This window comes from Colletes gigas, unplaced genomic scaffold, assembly GCF_013123115.1.
Source record: "Colletes gigas isolate AHSC1104 unplaced genomic scaffold, ASM1312311v1 Colletes_gigas_Sc00035, whole genome shotgun sequence".
NCBI lineage: Eukaryota > Metazoa > Arthropoda > Insecta > Hymenoptera > Colletidae > Colletes > Colletes gigas.
Window position 1 is genome coordinate 1,761,583 of NW_025106664.1, and position 19,767 is coordinate 1,781,349.

Sequence of the window (19,767 nt, forward strand, 5' to 3'; positions counted from 1 at the left end):
ATGGTTTGTTCGCAAAAAATTCCCGAAGACGGTCTAAACAAATGTACTTTGCGCTAGAAGACCCCCTTAAGGAAGCAATTGTAAATGCTTGAGTAGCACAAGGTAGAATTCGATGTGCAAAATGGTAAAGAAGCTCACCAGTTTGTACGAGTTTGAGGGCGCCAGCATTGTGCTGTTTGAGGTGCTCGTTGAGCCCCGGTTGCGTGAGATCCCTGAGAGGATTGGCGGCATCCTCGCCGCCGGCACCGCGACTGTTCTGCATAGTCCTGGTGCCGTCCCCTGGACGAGTGGGCTTCGTGACCTGGTAATCGCGAGCCTCGTTACGTCGGGCTCTCCTTCTGCGCGTCTGACCGCGCTCGCCTCGTCTGCGCTCCTTTTGCCTCTTACGATCCTCCTCGACGACGACGCCGCGGTCGTTTCTGTCGTCGACAGCGATCACGGTGATCCGACAGCTCGGTCTACGATCGCCGCTCAACACTGAGCTAGGATCACGGACGGGATTCTCATAGATACGCAGGAGTTCGTCCGCCGGGTAGATGACGTACATGCCCAGCCGATGATGGTGTTCCCGTAGCCTGCGTCCCCTTTATCGACGACTCTGAGGGCACGCTCGGCCGCGTGGCTGCCGCCGCCGTTGTTGCTGCTGCTGCTGCTGCTGCTGCCACTTTTCTCCGGTCCGCGTGAGCCAACATCGCTGCCCGCCAAATCATCCTTTACGATCCTCTCGCGAGTCACGCTGCCTGGCCACGCGAACAGCCGCATCTTCTTGGCACGACCGCCACCGTTGCTACGACTTCACTTCCTGACCCGGTCCGTCCTGTCGGCTGCCTCTTCCGCGGGAGATTCCTGGATCATCGATTACCCTTGTGGCTCTTGGGGTCCGTCGACAACAATTTAACGGAGTCCCATAGACCCGGAGGTGTCTATCGGTTGGACGATTGCCTGGAACAGAGACACTGTCGTTAGAGGAATCCTCCAGAGGAAGAGATTCTATTCTATTTGGTACATTTCGAGTTTATTTTGTAATGTATATTTTGATAATAGAACGAATAAAGTGATACTTTTTCGAACTAAGGTTCCGTGGAAGGTCAGCAACGCCAAAAAGACCATAGAATTTTTAGAAAAAGAGGATACTTGCAACGATCGTCGCACCGCAGCGCCGTATTCGACACAGCTGCGGCGCGAGTTTTCTTTCCATAAGGGAGTATCGATTTGTTTACCTTTAATTAACTTTCGAAACTCGGATTATATACGAAATATATTGATCCCGAAAGGAAACGAGTCCTTTCAGGTGGAACGTTTTGGTTAGCTTTTTTCTGCCAACCACAAATCCTCCAATAGAGTTTAAATCTTGACTTTTAAGTGAACTATAAAACGTGGAATGGCATCTTCCATGAAGTTACTTTTTCATCAAGAATTATTTTTACGTTTATGTGAACATTTTCTAAGGTACTTTCCCTTTTCTAATGTTCGAATCCACATTATTTTTTGTTTAACGTGTTCTCCAAAATGGAGCTCCGTTCACGACATCCTCGATTTACTTCAACACTTCCTGGACTATTCAAGTCGTATATTTTTATTTCTATTCGAGAGTACCCAGCTCCGACATCAATCAAGACTTTTCTCCTTCGTACAGGCGTCTTGATTGGTATCAGAGCTGGTGACTTTCCTCTCTCGCGGCGTGAAGTGCTTAAGTAGTACTTCAGTCGCCATTCAGGCGGCGCGGACGGTTTATTCTCAAAGATGGCAGCTTCCGGTCCTCGAGGAGCACGCGTACGGAACAAAGCGAAGCAATAAGCGTAAGAAATCAAGTCGATACTTTGTTTCAACGATCCTATAAATAGAAGTTCGATTGATTCATTTATTTCATTCGAATAATATTTAGTTCGAACATTCTTAAAATTTCTACATAATCTTCACTCAAATGTGCGTTGTTTGCATTTCGAAACATTAAAATCCTCCAATCCGTTCAGGAGGTATGATTTTTTAAGCATATACATGAAGGGAAATTAGACATTGGTTAGACATTATATTTTCGGTAAAGAATTTTTTTTCTTGAAAGTGCGTAGGATTTTGGGGGTATGTCTATTGGCCAAAAATGATTGGAATTGGCCCCTGCAACTGAAAATAATTTTTTTAGAACGATTTGACATTTTTTAATTTCGCCGAAAAATTTAGACAGCTATTCGAATTTTTTTCTCGAAGATGGATAGGATTTTGGGGGTATGTCTGTTCACCAAAAATGAATGTAATTGACCCCCGCAACAGAAAATAATTTTTTTAGAACGATTTGAAATTTTTTATTTTCTCATCCATGAGAAGAGGGGGCTAAAATCACGTCCGAAATTTCTGGTTAGTGTGTCACTCAGATTGGGCCACGAAAGTCCATAAGGTGCAAACTCTGCTCGTATACCTCGTATATGGTAAATCTGTTGCGACGATTTAAAAGACGAAAGCTCCGTGGCAGACGATGGAAGTTGCGCGAGTTGGTTACGACACAATGTGGTGCAATCGCTTCCAAACTTTTTCGCCCGTGCTTTTACAACGCAATCAAGTTTTGTATCCTTTGTACGCCTCGTTCTCCGAGAGGTTTGCTTTCACGAAAGCGGAAAGAAAGAGGATCGCCGAGATTAACTTCGGAATAACGTTTCTACTCTCCCAATAATCTACCAGCGAGCGGTATACCGATTGTTACCGGTATCCCCCTTTATGTTTATAGACGTTTCCCGAGCTAAAGCCCGGCCTGAATTTATTTAAACAATCGCCGCGCCGCCGCAGCCGCCGCCGCCGGTCTTATGCATTATTAATAGCGCCCATTTCAACTTGGTTAAGACCGAGCTTGTTCCGCCGTGAAAGAACCGCTCTGTTTGCAGGGTAAACGACTTATTCAACATCCGAATAAATACGGAAACGTCCTCCCATTTCTGCAACTCGAGAACCTCGACGTCGTGCAAATTGTCCCGCTGATTTAAATCTAATTTGAATCCTATTCAATGCGAATGCTACATTCAACCGGACTCGAGTGTCCTTTCTAGGAGCCATAAACAAATTTCCACAGCGGAAACTTTATTTTAAACGTTATTCAGTTCGACCGGTGGAACACAGGTACTAAACTTCTCGAATACTAGCTTTTACGAGTCTCCAATTATCCGCGAATTCTTGCACCTTCCGCTTCACGCGTCCCAAAATGGCTAAAGTTCGTTCTATCGGAACGATCGCGAAACGCATTTCTGTATTTATTTATCGTGGAAATATTAATATTAAATTTCATTTAAAAATGTCAATACCCGCTCGAATTTTTTTCTCGAAAGCGGTTAGGATTTCAGGGGTATGTGTATTCACCAAATATGATTGTAATTGAGCCCCGCAAGCGAAAATACTTATTTCAGAACGAATTGAAATTTTAAAATACTTTAATAATTTCTATTCGTCGATTCTCCATGGATTATCCGTCGAAATCACGAGCACGAAATCACCCTATTTAGTCGTGCGAAAACGCGGCTGGCTGTACGCAGGAATCGATCAATCAATCAGGATAATACCCGGGGATCCTTCTTCTTAGACGGAGATCAAATGCGAATCTCGCCTATCCGGTTATACCATTTCCATTCGTGGAAGCCACCGAGTAACTTTAATTTGAAATTGACTTACTTTTCGATAAAAGTTTTTATCATTCATCCGTGTGATCAATTTCTATCTCCACGACTTTCTTTTTCGACTGTGAAAATCTGCTGTGGAGAATGTGCTGGGAAATTTCCGGGTGTCCAGAACCCTTTTCCAACGATCAACAATAAGCAAATTTCTTTCCTTCGATAGTTTGCTTCTTGCCCGGGCAAGAAAACGGCGTAAAACGGAGAGCACGTTTCCATTTTCGAATTAAAAATTCCCTGGTCGTGGCCGTATCTCGAATCTCAGGAAATTAATAACGCTCGCAGCGCTGAAAAGGTCTTGTTAATTTCCCTTAAAAGCTTATCTGCGCCGACGGAACGGACAAATGATGCAATTATCACCGCGGGAAACGCGGAACAGAAGGAGGGGCAAAAAAAACGTTGAAGCTCCTTGGTGTTATGCTTTATACGCGCGTTTCGCGCTGATAATTCCCGCGCTGGACCTTTTTGCGTAATTGAACGAGCACAAAGAAATCGATTGTTCGCGGCGATCCGACCCGACCCGCGAAGAAATTCTTCATAAAGAGCTGTACAAACTACGACAAGCCGTTTCGCGTAATTACACGTCCCGTCGAAGGCTCCATTTTACTCTCGCCCGGAACAAATTATACAGGGTGTTCGGCCACCCCTGGAAAAAGTTTTAATGGGAGATTCCGGAGGCCAAAATAAGACGAAAATCAAGAATACTAATTTGTTGATGGAGACTTCGTTAAAAAGTTATTAACGTTTAAAGTTCCGTACGTACTGAATTTTTTTCTAGAAAGTGGGTAGGAATTCGAAGGTATATGTTTTCACCAAAAATTATTGTAATTGACCCCTGTAACCGAAAATAATTTTTCCAAAGCGATTTGAAAATTTTCTTTTCGCCGAAAAATTTTGGCAGTACACCTGTTGATTTTTCTTAAAAATTTGTTTTTCATTTTTAATAAATTTGCTTGACGCTCTACAGAAAAGTTGTCTAACACTTTTTTGTAGGTACCCATGGGCTCTGCTTCAGAAATAAATTTCAATGAGATACCTTCACTATTGTAGAAGTTATGGCTGTTTGAAAATTGGACCAGTTTTAGGAGGGTTTTCTCAGTTTACGGGGTTAAGGACCAACTTTTTCAATATTGTTAAAATTTCTACATATTCTCCACTAAAATACGCGTTGTTTGCACTTTGAAAAATTAAAATCGTCCAATCCGTTCAGGAGTTATGACATTTTAAAGATTTTCAGGGAAGCATTTCTGGCCTCACATTAGATTTTCGGTAAAGAATTTTGTTCTCGAAAGTGCGCAGGATTTCGGGGGTGTGTCTATTGACCAAAAATGCTTGTAATTGGCCCCTGCAACTAAATAGAATTTTTTAAGTATAATTTGAAATGTTTTAATTTCGTCCAAAAATTTCCGTACCTACTCCAATTTTTTTCTCGAAAGTGGGTAAGATTTCAGGGTTATGTCTATTCACCAAAAATGATTGTAATTTACCTCCGCAACCGACAATAATTTTTAATAATAATAATTTTAAATTTATAGTAACCGTGAACAAAACTATTTAAATATTAAATTTATTACACTTTTGTCCGGGAATAGGTAGAAAGGGGACTTTTAAAATAACGCGGAAAAGGGTTCGTGATTGGCTGCAATTGGAACTCATCGTCGCGATCCTTTATCCGAGAAAATCAATCCAAGAAGGATCGAATCTGCGAAAGATCAGCTCGTTTCTTCAGAAAACGTTGATAAAAGAGAATGCCCATTCTAATCTAATATTAAATTTATTACACTTTCTCCGGGAATAGAAAGTGGACTTTTGAAATATGATTGTTGCGTCCGTAATGTTAATATCCGATTTGTGTAAAAGTACGTCGTATAAATAATGTATGCCCCGAGTGGGACGCCACGAGAATCGCGAGACAACGAACGATGTAAAACGCGAATCAAGCGATTCGATAAAGGATAAACGTAGCAAAGTGAGCGTCGCCCGAAAACACTTTGACGCAAAGTGTGTCATATTTATTCAACGAATTCCGTTATTTTAGGCACCTGTTTATCGAACTTGATGCATAAATCACGCTCCACGAAGCATACACCGCGCTTCCGGAACAACCCCCACCCCCTACCCTCTTTCTATCCACTTAAACTCGCATTACAAGTAAATACAGCATCGTTAATAATCGTGGAGTCGAAGAACCAAAGGGACCAACAGTCACGATTAAAATATCTCTACTAAATAAAGAAACGAAACGCTATTTTTACGATTTTATCCATACATGAAAGGTTCCATTTGGATGCAAATAAGTAATTCGAGGAAAAATGAGTCTTTCAAGATTTTAATTTCGATTTATTTATAGTAATGAAATACTCTCTCGTCGAGCTTCACCCGTTGTTTGAGAATAATTCCAAGCTAATGAAAGGATTTAACGATTAGCAGTTACGGAATTCCGGATACGTCGAATAAAATCACACGACACCTTTTCGTTCGTCCGTGGCCCCTTTTATTAGCATCTAATTCCCTTTTCAAAGTCCGCCCCAATGAGCCCGTAACCTAATTCATTAGTCGGGGCGCAGCACGCAGACGAAAAGGAGCATTTTAAAGCGGCTGATAAAAAGTTCGAAAATCGTGTTACAATATCGGATTAAAAAAGCTCACCGGCGGCTTGCTATTCCATTCTACGGCCGAATAATTGGAGCACTCGCTCAATTATCCGGTTCTCTCGTTCCTGTTCGAGACCCCGCGTACCAAGGAACTCTCGACGAGTTGGTGGACTGGGTTTCCTCCCCCCGACGTATTCCGCCATCGAGTCGACGAGTTTTTGCGGTCGTTGTGGTCGTTTTCGACAAGAATGTCCTACTGATAACCGACAACTTTTTCATACGAGCCTCGACACAGTTAATACCGTCGTAAGCAACCGGGATGGAAATTTATTACTCGAAACCTACTCAAAAGTCGTCCAACTTTCAAGTTCCGTAAGTTTGGCGAAATTAGACTTTTCGACGGGGGAAAAATCCCCAACTCGAATTTAATTGGATACGATCGCGGTGACAGTAGGCACCGAAAAAGTGTCCCGTTTGCTATTCTCTCGCCAATTAGAAGGACCTTGAAACAAACAACTTTCCAGGTAGTCAAACGAATCGAACGTGCTTACATTTTCTTCTGAAATTTCAATTATTCATCGAGATGGATAGCGACTTTTGGAACACCTTGTACCACCGTGCACGTAGTACAATCTCTCGAGCAACGTGTCAAGTATCACGTTCATCGAACTACAACCGCCTGTCGTTGCATAATTTCAACGTAACTCCGAAACGATGAAGATAGCAACCGTGCAGAACTCAACGACGAGGTTTTATGAACTGATTAGTTTAAGATTACGGGTTCGGGGAGAACGGGGAGAAGTTTAATTTAAATTTTAAATTGATTCCGTGAGCTCGATTTTCGAAAGTTGCAACTTTTTTTCAGACGTTTCTTAGGCAGATCCATAACTTCGATTCGCTTTTGGCCCGGAATTTCTGGCAGATTGCCCCGGTAGCGCGGAAAAAATACCGATTCTGGCACGGGAACGCTTTCCCGGCGATAAACAATTAAACCCAGAAGCGGTCTTACGCGTTCGCCACGGGTTCGCAATTTAATCGCGGGACGAGCGAAAAGAATCCCTGGAAACTTTTCGAACAAACGAGTTTTCGTTCGAAAGAAACCGGGTGGAAAGAAAAAGTAGAAAGTAGATTGAATCGTCCGTCATATTTGCATAACCGGGGATCCGGTTGGCCGGACTGGCGACGAAGGATGGGGATTTCAAACTTGTCGGGGCTTTCCGTCCGCGAACGTTCGGGGCAAATATGAAATTTCCTCGACAAGGGATGAAATAACGCCCGATAGAGTACCGATTTCAATTATCGACAATCGGAACAACGTCGTTTCTGGGAACGTTAACCGGAGACAGTGAATATCGACGAGATTTCCATTACACGCGATACCGAGTAATTCGCGAATCTCGTTTGCCCAAATTGTAAATTGATTACACGTTCTATTGACGGGTATACAATTTGTCGATCCGCGACGCGAATTAGTATCGAACGTGATGTTCTTATCTGCGAACCGAACCGAGAATTTCGGATCTCTCGTTGTATCAAGCATTACGATTAAATTAAATTTCTGTAAATGTATTCGATAGTATTGTTCGAACAGGTGTGTCTACTCGGAACTACGTCCAAGTTACGCGGGTCGTAAGCATCCTCGCGATTTAAACGTACTGTCGAGTATCGATGCTTGTAAATCCTCCTTTAATTGTTTCCCCTGCATCGTTTATCGGTATTTCCGTTAAACTCGTTGAAACGTATATTAAATATACTGTTTCAGGTATGGATGAAAAAACATCGAGAAAATTACAAAGATCGAGATTCTAGAAACAGAAAAATATTACGAACGGTATTATCCTTGTTATTATAAATGGGATTAATTTTCTAAATACAAGAGTAAAGGTTAAAATTAAACATTCTGGCGAAGAATAAATAAGCTTTGAACGGTAGCCTCAAAATTGTGTCCTTATCATTGATCGTTCAGGTAGATCATCTCTGACCACTGGCGAGGACTGATTGTACTACCTCTGACACTAATTTACCGAGCAACAATAATGCATTGCTAATTTAGCTTCCCCGTATTGTTCACAAAATATTATATTTGTTCCAAGGATAAAGAAAGATTTTCTAAAATTACTCCAAGCCTTGTATTCGAGGTAAACGATGTTTAAATTGATCAAACAAAGAGTCTTATTGCTCGAAATTTAGGGGCAAACGCGAGATCGAAGTTCCGCCGAGACGGCTCTAAGAAACACAACTTTTATCGTGATTTAAAAGAAGAATGAGGGTGAACGAGGCTGTTGGGGATCACAGTTAATTTTATGCTCGCAGTCGGCCCTGCGATGGCGACCTTCGTCGCGTCGCTGCCGCGTGTAATGCCAACCTTTTTGTGCCAAAAGTGACTCGAAGGATAGAAATTCCGCCGCCTTGATCGGCCAGGCGAGCTCATCGAGATTCTTCGGGCACTCGATGAAAGCGGAACCACTCGAATCGTTTATACCCATTCGAGCAATCCCGCGAGTACGTAAAGACGCGGAAAACGATCCGTGATTGGCTGCAATTGGAACTCATCGTCGCGATCTTTTGTCCGCCAAAATCAATCCAAGATGAATCGAATCCGCGAAAGAATAGCTCGTTCCCTCAGAAAACATTGAGAAAAGAGAGTGCCTTTCTCGATCGAGATTAAAACCAAAGAATCGAAGCTGTATAACGAAGTGCTTGATATTTTTGCAGTGGTCTTTGTCAAAAATGAGTAAAAGAACAGGCGATTGGAACTTATTGCCGCCATTTCTGGAGAAAGGATACTCCTTAACCACTTAAGCTTCGCGAAGTGCAATGCACTGTTCGGTTTATTTACAAATATGTGAACCAGCCGTCCCCGTCTTTGCGTCAGGATTATTTGAAACGAATCGTGACAGCGAATGGGAAGATATGAAACAAGAAAACACAAGTATCTGGTCCCCCTCTCGGCGATAATTGGATTCTTATTACTCTAAAAGGTGTTTCGCACCCACCTGTTGAATTTTTGGACGTATTAAGATGAAAAAGAGTCTTTAAGAATTTCTCAGAATAATCTAGGATTTACTGCTATTCTAGTCGAAATAAATCAAACCGACTTATCCGAGTTTTCTCGAATAAATTGTCGAAAAATTCCTCTCTTTCGAACCAACAATACCTTCGTGTTTTGTTACAATTTTTTAGTAATTTAATAAATATTCTCGAACATGTGCAGCTCTGTAACTTCCAAAATATGCGTTGCACGAAACAATTTCGTATATAAAAGTTGCATGGTTGCATTTTTGAAATTTGAAAGTTAATTTTGTATGAAAATACGGAAGAATATCGAATTCCGGGTAGAAAAGTATTGAGTTTTATTAGCCCTAAATCTAATAGCTAACGAATAATTTCGCTTCATTTCTTGACAATTTTCTTCACGTAATATCAAATTGGAGACTCGACCTTATCACAGATTTCTGTAGAATAGTGAAAATTATCAAGAAATAAAGTGAAATTACTCGTTGGCTATTAGGTTTAGGGTTAATAAAGGTCAATACTTTTCCATATTTTGATATAAAAAATATATTATTCTATTTAAAAAAACAAAGTTAACCTTTAAACCATGCAACTTTTCTGCATAAAATTTTTTCATCTAACGCATATTTTGGAAATTACAAAGCTGCACAAGTTGCGTGAACCACCTTGTATGTTAATTGTAATTAAACAAATTTTGTTAAGAAAAAGGTGCGACCCAAGGCGAGACCAGCGAGACGTTTTCATTCAACCCGTGTGGTTTAAGATCCGCTCTTATCGATTTCGACGTTCATTATTTATAATGTCGAACCGTACCCCTTTTACGCAACGATACCGAACCGATACAGAACTCGAGCGCAGGTATAAAAATAGCTAATAAAAATAATCCTCCCGACACAGAGCATTAAATTCGCTTCCCTTTCGCGTTCCCAACGAAAGCGTCTCCCCGTCTCTTTGAAAACGGTCATCCAATACGAATTTTCTCGCCTCCGTCAACGAAACTTTCCGGTCCCTCGTACCGCGGTACAAATTGTACAGCACGGGGAACTCGAAACGCGACAATTTTCACGGACAGAATCGACGCTAAAACTTTCGACGAACATCTACTTGACATTCGGCCGCCGACAGAGCGACGACAATTTGGTCGAAATTTAAATATTAACCTCGAAAAGTTTCTACCCGCTTGTGTTTCCCATATTTGACGATTCACCGTACCAACCGTTTCACCCACGTTAGTATTTCTATTTACAAACGAATTCTTGCGCGATATTATCCGTTTATCATCGAGTTTACTGATTACAATTTTCTTTTTGGAAAAAAATAGAACGTCCGACTAATCCGGTAGCAGTGTCGCCATGTTTGTCTCGATGAGCATTAATCTCGTGCTCCTGTACTGTTTAGTATTTCTTTTCCCCATGACTCTTTGCATTCACGTGCTCCCTCAAAGCGTCCGTATTTTCACAATTTCCCAGAGTGACTGCAATTTACTAAAGTAACCCCGGAAACGTAGTAATTCATAGATCGCCCGAACCGTACCCGGAGTCTCGACGACCACGGAACTTTTCAGTCTCCTCGTTGCTTCTTTCAAACGAGGCCACGACGTAACCGAGGAATAATCGTAAACAACGGGGTGCTACGTTCGACGATTGATTTAACGGAAAGAAACGAGGAAATCGCGCGGCAGTTACAAGTGGTCGTTCGTTTCGAGTAGGCTAATTTAATTACGACCTGGAATAATTTAATTTTAACCACAGTGCTCGTTGAACTCGTTTCCGTCGTTGATTTAATTTCGACGCAAACGTGTACCGCGTCTAAAAAAAAAATTCGAATATTCGCCCCGTTCGAAAAAACATTTTATACGTTGTAAAATGCATTCCGTTCGCGACGATCTCGTAACGTATTCCCTTTATGGCGTATTCTTAGGGGATTCGGAATAATGTATAAGAAAGGAGGAATGTTTCTCGCAAAGCACCAACCACCAGAAACGGTTTCCCTTCGGAAAATCTTGGCTCTCGACTTCCGTCTGACCGAGAATCGCAACGGTTCGCGGTGCCAAAAAATAAAGGAACATCGCTTTGTACTTTTGTTCATGAAATATTTCCTTTCGGTACGAAAACAGCACGGATAAAGGGGGAATAAAAATCCAATACAGTGGAAGGTACAGTTTCTTTTCTGGTATTCTCCCATTTCTTCGACGGTCAGACCCTCGGGGAAACGATCAAGTTTTCGCGCGTTTCATCCTATCCGGCGTAAAATCGACGTTCCCTCACGTTCGAATCTGTTTAACAGTTATTCCGAGACACGCCGTGCATTTCGCGCTGGCTAAAGCTTTTCTTAGACACCGGTCAGTCGGAAGAACAACCGTGGAACCGACGGGCCTGCGGTTTCCGCGACAATTCCCTGGCACCATCTTCGAATACAAATTAGACGATCGACGAAACCGATATCCGATCGGATTTATTCCTCCGTGTACCAAAATACTGTACCACGTTAGACTGATATTAATACTATTTGTTGAAACATTGTATTCGGGTTACGCTGGTTAAAAAATTTGATACGATATTGACGATACACCGGAATACGATCCGAATAAACAAGAGGAAAACCAGCAATGGGGGAAACAAACCGTCGCCTCGTGTTTTCAATTAGCCGCTTTATTAACCTCGTTAGCCGACGTGTCAAAGCGAAACTTTTGGAAAGGGGAATGGCGGCCAGGTAGGAAATTTTCGTGAAATTACGTCGGGTTTGTCGAGTCTCCAACTTTTCCCGGGACGGCGACGCCGAAAAGCATAACTTCAAGGCCCGCCTCGCGGATAGGCGTAATACTTAGTTTCCTTTGCAATGCTAATTCCGGCCAATTTGCAAGTACAACGAACGCGATTTGCCGGAACGAATCGGTCGTTTTCTCGGTTTTCCCTCGACGCTTGTCGTCTCAAGGAATTCCGCTAATTCTTCGTACCAGCAGGGGATTCCCCGAGGGGTTGCTGTCGCCACCCTTTAACGACGTTCGACCGAGAAAAGTGGAGCAAGGGTTGAAACTTTGCGAACAACTTCCTTTCGGATCCCTCCCCACTTCTATTGTTCCAAAGAACCAAACGATCGATAAATTATTGACTCTCCTCGCGAACATTATTTCCTTCGGCCTCGTTAAGCTCCACTTTTCGTCTATTCCACACTTTACTGTTCCGTATCGGTCATAAAAATCTATGGTGTTGATTTTATTCGAATATAATATCTAAAGTTGCCAAGTATCATTAACTAAGAGAGGTATTATATTCAGCATTTCCTCCGTTTTTCTAACTTGAAATATTTCTATATTCTATTACAGTAAAGAGTGAAAACTTTACGATTCTTCGTTCAAAATTAATCCAAACGTTCGAAGCGACATTTTTTCGTCTGACCATAGACAAAACCGAGTTCATAAACTGTCGAGTGCAGACTCGGAAACCCCGGGGCGCCATTGTTGCGCGCGTATCCCCCAAACTATATTCGGACTCGATTTCCTCTAAAACGATACGTTTCGCGAGAAAACTATATTTTACAATGTCCACACATTTTTTAACAAACGCCACTTTTGTCGTTTGGCGAAAAAAAAATTCGTTCGACTCGAGGTTAAAGCGATTTCGTTCGATCGCGAGAATCATGAAGGGGAGGTCTTTATTCGTTAAACGTCCAACGATATCGGAAAAATGCAGCTACACGAATGCCAAAAAACTGAAATTTGGAACAGAGTCAGGGAAACTCGAGAACGTCAGCGCGGGTTTTCGTCCAACGTTCCGTAACATCGTTTCGGCTTATTCACCTCGCTTTTAATTTATCGATGTATTTACAGGACTCGCTTTTGCTGTTGCTTGCACACGTTCCCAGATTTATTAATACTATTCATCGCGTCGAACGATCCGGCCCGAAAACGGAATAAAAAAACAACTGAAATGCCGTTGTTGTTGCGCGATGTTTGTTCCTCCCGGCTATCATCGAGGCGAGAATTGATATTGGTTTTAATTTTTTCCGTTCGGTAAAATCGATCGTCGCGAGCGTAACGCGTTAATTCGTTCGGATCCGTTTCGAATAATAAAGTCGCGTGGACGCGGTCAAAAGGCAAAGGGCTGCCACGCGTTTCGATAATTTGATATTATTGGAAAGCCGGGAATATAGGTTGCGATAAGGACCCCTGTGCACGTTCTCACCTAATTTCCACGTGGAATAATAAACCATACCGCGACCGTGGAAACGCTACGTCCGACGTGGAAATATTCGCGAAACGTTCGACGTTTCCTCGCGAGACGGAAAACACGAAACGCAAAAGGGATAAAGAGAAACCGTTTTACTGTCGCGTGCTCGTCGACAGTTAAGTGGGAAATCATGGCTTATCAAATTTCGTCCGGAGGCTAATCTCCTCGAAACGGGATTAGTTTTTAATTACTAGCGTTAGCCAGAAAGCCCGGCGTGATTTATTAATGAGACAGACTTTAAATCTTGGGGAATAATTTACGCGTAATTTATGGCTTTGACAATTTCCGCGAGTCTCCTTTAATGTCGCTTCTAAGTAAAATATCTCGTCGTATCGTGTTAATTAGATCTTCGAGCAATTCCTCGACGTTTCATATTATAAAATGTCTGATCAAGCACAATATAGTGGATACGATGAAATTATATTAAATGCTACCCAGTACGTTGGTCATCACGGTTTGTATAGCCGTCTAATATTGTACGATTTAACATCGAGCATTATACAAGTTTGAAACTAGTATAATTAGAAAACTGATTTTACGTATACATGGCGTATGGTAATGGTATGCAAAGCATGTCTAGAATATATTTCATATTACGTGTGCTTGGTACGTTCATCGTACGCGTATACGTCACAAATGTGTACGATCTAATAATTCGATGCGATATTCGAGATAGTAACAGTGACACTATGCTATCCGGCGTATGATATTTTTCTGGCCAGCTCCGTCACGTGTCAATCTTCCGCGCGATTAAACCCTGTCGGCGAATAATTTAATGTACACACGGCCATTTTGCACACATTTATTCCGGGAAAGGTAATTTTATATGTTCCGCTGCGTGTTTGCACGACAAATAGAACGCAAGAGCGTGCAGGTCACGAAACGAGTATTTCGAACTACGACAATAACTCGGCCGTAGCCTCGTAGTAAAAATATGGAGCCGCGCGTAACTTTTATCCCGAGTATGATAACAGGATACCGAGGACCATGAAATCCCGGAAGAATATTCTTTGTGAATCCCCTTTCGTAACTCGAATCAGAAATATATTGAAATAACAATTTCTTGACTGTTAATCATTAGACTGGGGATATATGTAAAAATATAAGAAACACTTAAATTGAAACACGAATTATTCTATTTAGAGATTGAGTCAACCCTCAACAAAGCTTCTCCGCGTCTGTTAATCGTCCTCGCAATTGTCGATCTCCGGCGTAATTTTATTTTTATTACAGGTAACAGGAAACAGTACTACCAAGTAAAATCGTAACTTCTCGATCGTGAATTATTTCGCTGGAAAGTTCAGGGCGACCGTGGCTGGTGATTCGGATGAGAATTTACGGGTGAAACAGCAACGTTTTAACGCTCTCGAATGTTTACGTAACATTCGGTCTCGATCGCGAGGCACCATCGGGCCTTGAATAATTTACGGAAACGTACGAATCGGAGAAATGCGAAAACAGCCGCGAAGAAATCGATGACATCAGTCCCCCTTTGTTACCAAAAGTATTCTTAACCCTTGGACCAGCGGATTTCCATGAGAAATCTTTCGACGCCTGTTTCCTAATACATATCTCGTCAATGGAACACGAAGGCGAGAGAAGTCCGACAGAGAATAAACGTCGATAAATTGCGAACGGAATAGAACGATCGTATTCGATGCTAGAGTCTATCAGTCCGCCTATCCATCTCCTCCCTTTGACCAGGATTCTTCAAATTCGAATAGAAAATCCTCTATTCGAGCTCCCGGCTGTTCCTCGCCAAAGAGGAGATATCTTCCATTTTAATTCCGCCTCTTTGAACCAGGCGCGTCCAATTACCAACGTGCAGTGTCGTCGGCTGATAAGACCTCCGCTGTTTCGTCGAATCGACCCGCAGAATCCCGCGAGCCGAGGATTAGATCATAGTTGGACTGATCTACATGATAATCGGGGTCGGTCGGGGCTTCCCCCTCGAATACCTGCGCCGTATAAATTAATATTTCCAAGTGGAGCAGACGGGAAGACCGACAAGTGTTTCGCGTGCTTGCTCTTTGAGAGAACGAAGCTAGGCTGGCTCCCAACAACGGATAACCAACGACTCTTTGTCACGGATAAAACAGCCAAAACGATCCTCGGTTCCGACGCGTTCGACCGAGCATTGTTCCAAACGACCCCTTCTCCTCCTGCAATTCATTTCCTCGCCGACGAGAAAACAATCCCTTCGTTCGCCAAAAGTGACCGTTCTATCGTTTACAACCCTCAAAAATTTTGTGTCCGAACCGCTCGAATTCGACGAGATGATACGAATATTCTAATTAACAGAGCGTCTGCCTGAAACAATCAACATAACGGATTTGAGGCGTTTATTAAGGGGGTGTTCTAGCGTGAATCTTTAAAAAAATAATTTGGAAATGCCTGAATTCCTAGAATTAAATTGGTCGACGTTCATTCGGAATATTTAATATTTGGTCTACCAACAAAAAAATTTTATAGCGACTCCGAAGAAGTTTTCTTTTTTTTTGGTATCTTGTCTGAAATTTATGCGTGGTATGAAAATGCAAACTAGCGTATTCGGTTTCTCTCGAGCTGGAATTGCCGTAACAGGAGCCTTCGCTGCGTTTTTATGAAATTCTGATGAAATTCCCCGCTCCCCGAACTAATTCCGTCGTCGAACGGCAGTCGTAAGCCTTTCTTACTGTTCGAAGACACGCACCCGTGGGCTTTTTCCTTTGTTTTCGTCGTCGGCTGTCCTGTTCCGTCTCCTTTCCCTATACGCCACACGAATTTCGCCTTCCCGAGAGTCCCGAGCTGGCCTCTACGTCTTCCGCTAATAGACCTAGCCGTATTTATAGGGTCGCTTATTTAGAAGCTCGCAACTGAATATTTAGAGTTGCCAGTTACCGGTGTCTCGCGAAACTCGAGGCTCCCTTCCAACTTTCGTTCGTCAATATTTGATGAAGGTGGATGGGCGTACGGAGATAAATCCTGCGTCTTTCGATGAACGCAAATTTACGGACCAAACCGAACGGAAAAACGAACGTGCGCGACTAGCTTCGACTTTTCCTGTTGCGTGGATGTTTCGAAGCCCGGCAATCGAACACGTACATTCGCGTGAAATATAGCGTGAAATGTTTATTTCTCAAAAGAAAATATAGTAAATTTATTTGAAAAAAAAGACCTCGTGGAAAGATGTTTTATTTTCTGGAATATTCGTGAAGAATAGACTGGACATTTTCGTCTAATAAAAGTCACATTTAACTGACGGCGAGGTTCGTTTCAATTTGGCCGAATTTGACCCTTGTTTACGATTTCATCCCCTACGTTCAATGAAACGTAGCCCTGCCTTTCGGTCCGTTACAACTTCGCGTCAGTTTGCGCGACAGTGACAAATAGGCTGAGGAGATTTGGAGGTTTTCCAATGTCTTCCCTACGTGCCATCAATTATTTCTTCGTGCGTTCGTCGATCAAACGTCGACACCGAGGTGAAAGTTCAGGGAAACGTTCGTTTCGATCCGCGATACCTCTTTCCTCGGACAATGGCCGAAGACGAGTATCGAAATTACAAACTTCGGGTTCATTTTTAATGGCTCGAGAGGAGTTGAAAACTTTCCAGACCCACGGTACTCGTTAAACTAAATGAAAAATGGTCTTCCCGCGGACGAAGTTCGATCCGCGGATAAATTTTATTTACATCGTGTCTGAGAAAAGGTCGTAAAGTACGAAAGAATCGCGAAAAAATTTCTTAATAAATTCGCCAAGAAAATGTAGACGAAATCGATTTATATTTATGACCTATTTCGTTTGATGTTTCGAAACGAGAATGAATTACATGAATGCTTCAATTAGTCTTTTGTCCGATGGATTATTACTCATCGCCGAATTTAAGCCTTTAAATTTGTATATTTCTCGTTGCACCTTTACGGAAATATTACCAATGAATCGGGGAATTTTCATTGTGTTGGAAAGCACAAACACGACCTCGTTCTGACTCCCTATTTTAAATCAAACACAGTTCGAATCATTTCTGAAAAAACTTTCAGCCACGTATAATTAAAAGTAGACCGAATAAGGTCATGTTTGAACTCATTTCCAACGGGAAAATCTCACCAGACCGTTTGTAATACTCTCATGAATATACGATGAAACATATAAAAATTTTAAATTTCGTATCTTTCCGCATATCGCACGAGCCCTGAAAAAATACAATAAAAAATCGTCGCGCTAACACCTTATCGCATTTTAAAATTGTTATACCTTGGAAATTCACTGACCAAGAGGAGAAAGTTTATCACAATTTGTTTCGTTCCGACAATCGTCGAAAACGTTTATACTGTATTTCATTGTCTCCTAATTCAATATAAAATTTACTGCGTTTAAGACACAGCTATTCAATTTTTTAATTGTGCAAAGTCGAGCCAGGAATTCATCAAATTTCACCCGTTCCTTTCAACATTTTAATTGTTCGAGAATTAATTTAAATTTTTAGATCGAGCCACGGCCGAAAACCCGGTCAAATTCTTTCGAAAAGTGTCCGTAAAATTTCGTGACTTCGCTTTGACCCGTTTTTAATTGTTACCGTTTCAGAAACCCACCCCCAATCTGTTTTCTCATTGATACAAGTAAACCGTATTGCAACAATGCCTCTCGTTTTGCAATTATTGGACAAATTCCTAATGAAACGAAACAGTAATAAAGAATTTTCATTATTTCAATAATTACAAACGAAAGATCGAGACGGTTGCTTCGAATAAAATTTGTCGGTCAATAGAAAGAAATATGGTATTAATACAAACGAAGCACGACTACGTCTTTCACAAAGAACTTTTTCTCAGAAATGGGTTCGATCTGCTTAACAGAGTTCATCGAAGTTATGGATTTTTCATTAAACCTATAGATGATCAGGATCGGGATTCTCATCCTGGCTCCTGATCGACTACACGGGCAATTTCTTCCTAAATTCGGTTACATCGACATGTTCACGGTGGGAGTTCTCCAAAGAGTATAGTAAATTATTGATTGTCGAATTTGTAACCAGCAAATTTCATCGGACGCTCGATTCGCGAAAATAAATTTTGATCTTAGGATGTCCAAATGAATTTTCGATAACTCGTATGCTGCAATTTATACATTATATTTTTTTCTTCTAACCCAGTAATGCTATCGATATACTTTAAGTGTTATTTGATATCGTTAAATAAATCTAGAAGAAGGTAACTTTTGTACCTATGATTAATAAAACTTTTCGTTCGCGTTGGTGATCCTGAATTTTAAAACACGTTGAATCACCTCGTTGAACACCTTCTGTAAATACAATATTTTGATAATTAACTATGGTAGACTTTAGAAACTTAAACTCTTTCTAGCATTGTCATTTGACAGAAATTTGCAAATATAGTTTCAGTAAGTTTTAATCGAAAAGTTATATTTTAAAAAAAATTCTCATCCGAGATTCTTGCTAATCTAAACTCTGATGGATCTGTATGGAACAACGTTCTCTGTGATAAACTAACGGTTTCACGAATTTCTTTAACATTAAGTACACAGAAAATGGTCGATTATGGAAAAGTAAAGACTCACCAACGACGAAGGAAGCAGCGTTCGATCCGTGGGGAAGATCACACCTCGTGCAGCAGTCGAAGACACCAAGAACAGGATGAAACAGAACCAGTACTAACCGCACGTTTTCACGGAATAGTTCGGTCCTTTGGGGGAAATGATCGGGAACAGTCGTTCTTCTGTGATTCCATGCACTGACACGAGACGAACCGGAGAAGCACGCGCGACCAGGAAGCCGGAAATATGAAGCAGCGCGCACGTCCTCGCGCCCCGAAGGCCCGCGCACCACTGACTGAATTTACTCGTGTCGACGGCACGCGTTACTTTACGGAAACACTATGGCAGAGGGGTGGAAAACAGGGCTTGGGAAGGGGGATGGATATTTCCAAGAGTGCGTATTCTCGAACACCGGGTCCGCTGCTTCATATTTGCGAGCATCCGCCAACGAACGCGCACGAAATACAACCGAAACGCTGCCCCGACCGCCGAACACGAACCGACCCCCACCGCGCATGCTCCTGCGCGCGATTTCGCGCCATTAATTCGCGACTACGCGCGATGGAAGAAAATTTCAAAAATATTGTAAAAACATTGAAAACTTCGATACTCCATTATGTAACAAAATATAGGTATTATAGTAATAAATGTGATCAACATTTTTGCAAAATGCAACGTCGATATTTAAACAAAATAAAACTATTTTTCTCGTATAATTCCTTGGGTCGTTTCGCGTATAAAGGTAAC

The 19,767-nt window shown here is 41.9% G+C and overlaps 1 protein-coding gene across 3 annotated transcripts in view; it reads right to left on the minus strand.

The window, feature by feature from the left end:
* The window catches only part of LOC122402392, a 69,188-nt gene extending 49,728 nt beyond the window's left edge, over positions 1–19,460 (minus strand). For all 3 annotated transcript variants that reach the window (XM_043405132.1, XM_043405133.1, XM_043405131.1), the window contains exons 1-2: positions 19,045–19,460; positions 139–942 (exon numbers count right to left, since the gene is read on the minus strand). In XM_043405132.1, the coding sequence (XP_043261067.1) occupies positions 139–547 (409 nt within the window). In that variant the 5' untranslated portion in view covers positions 548–942; positions 19,045–19,460. The remainder of the gene's footprint in view (positions 1–138; positions 943–19,044) is intronic.
* Between the last annotated feature and the right edge of the window lie 307 nt (positions 19,461–19,767).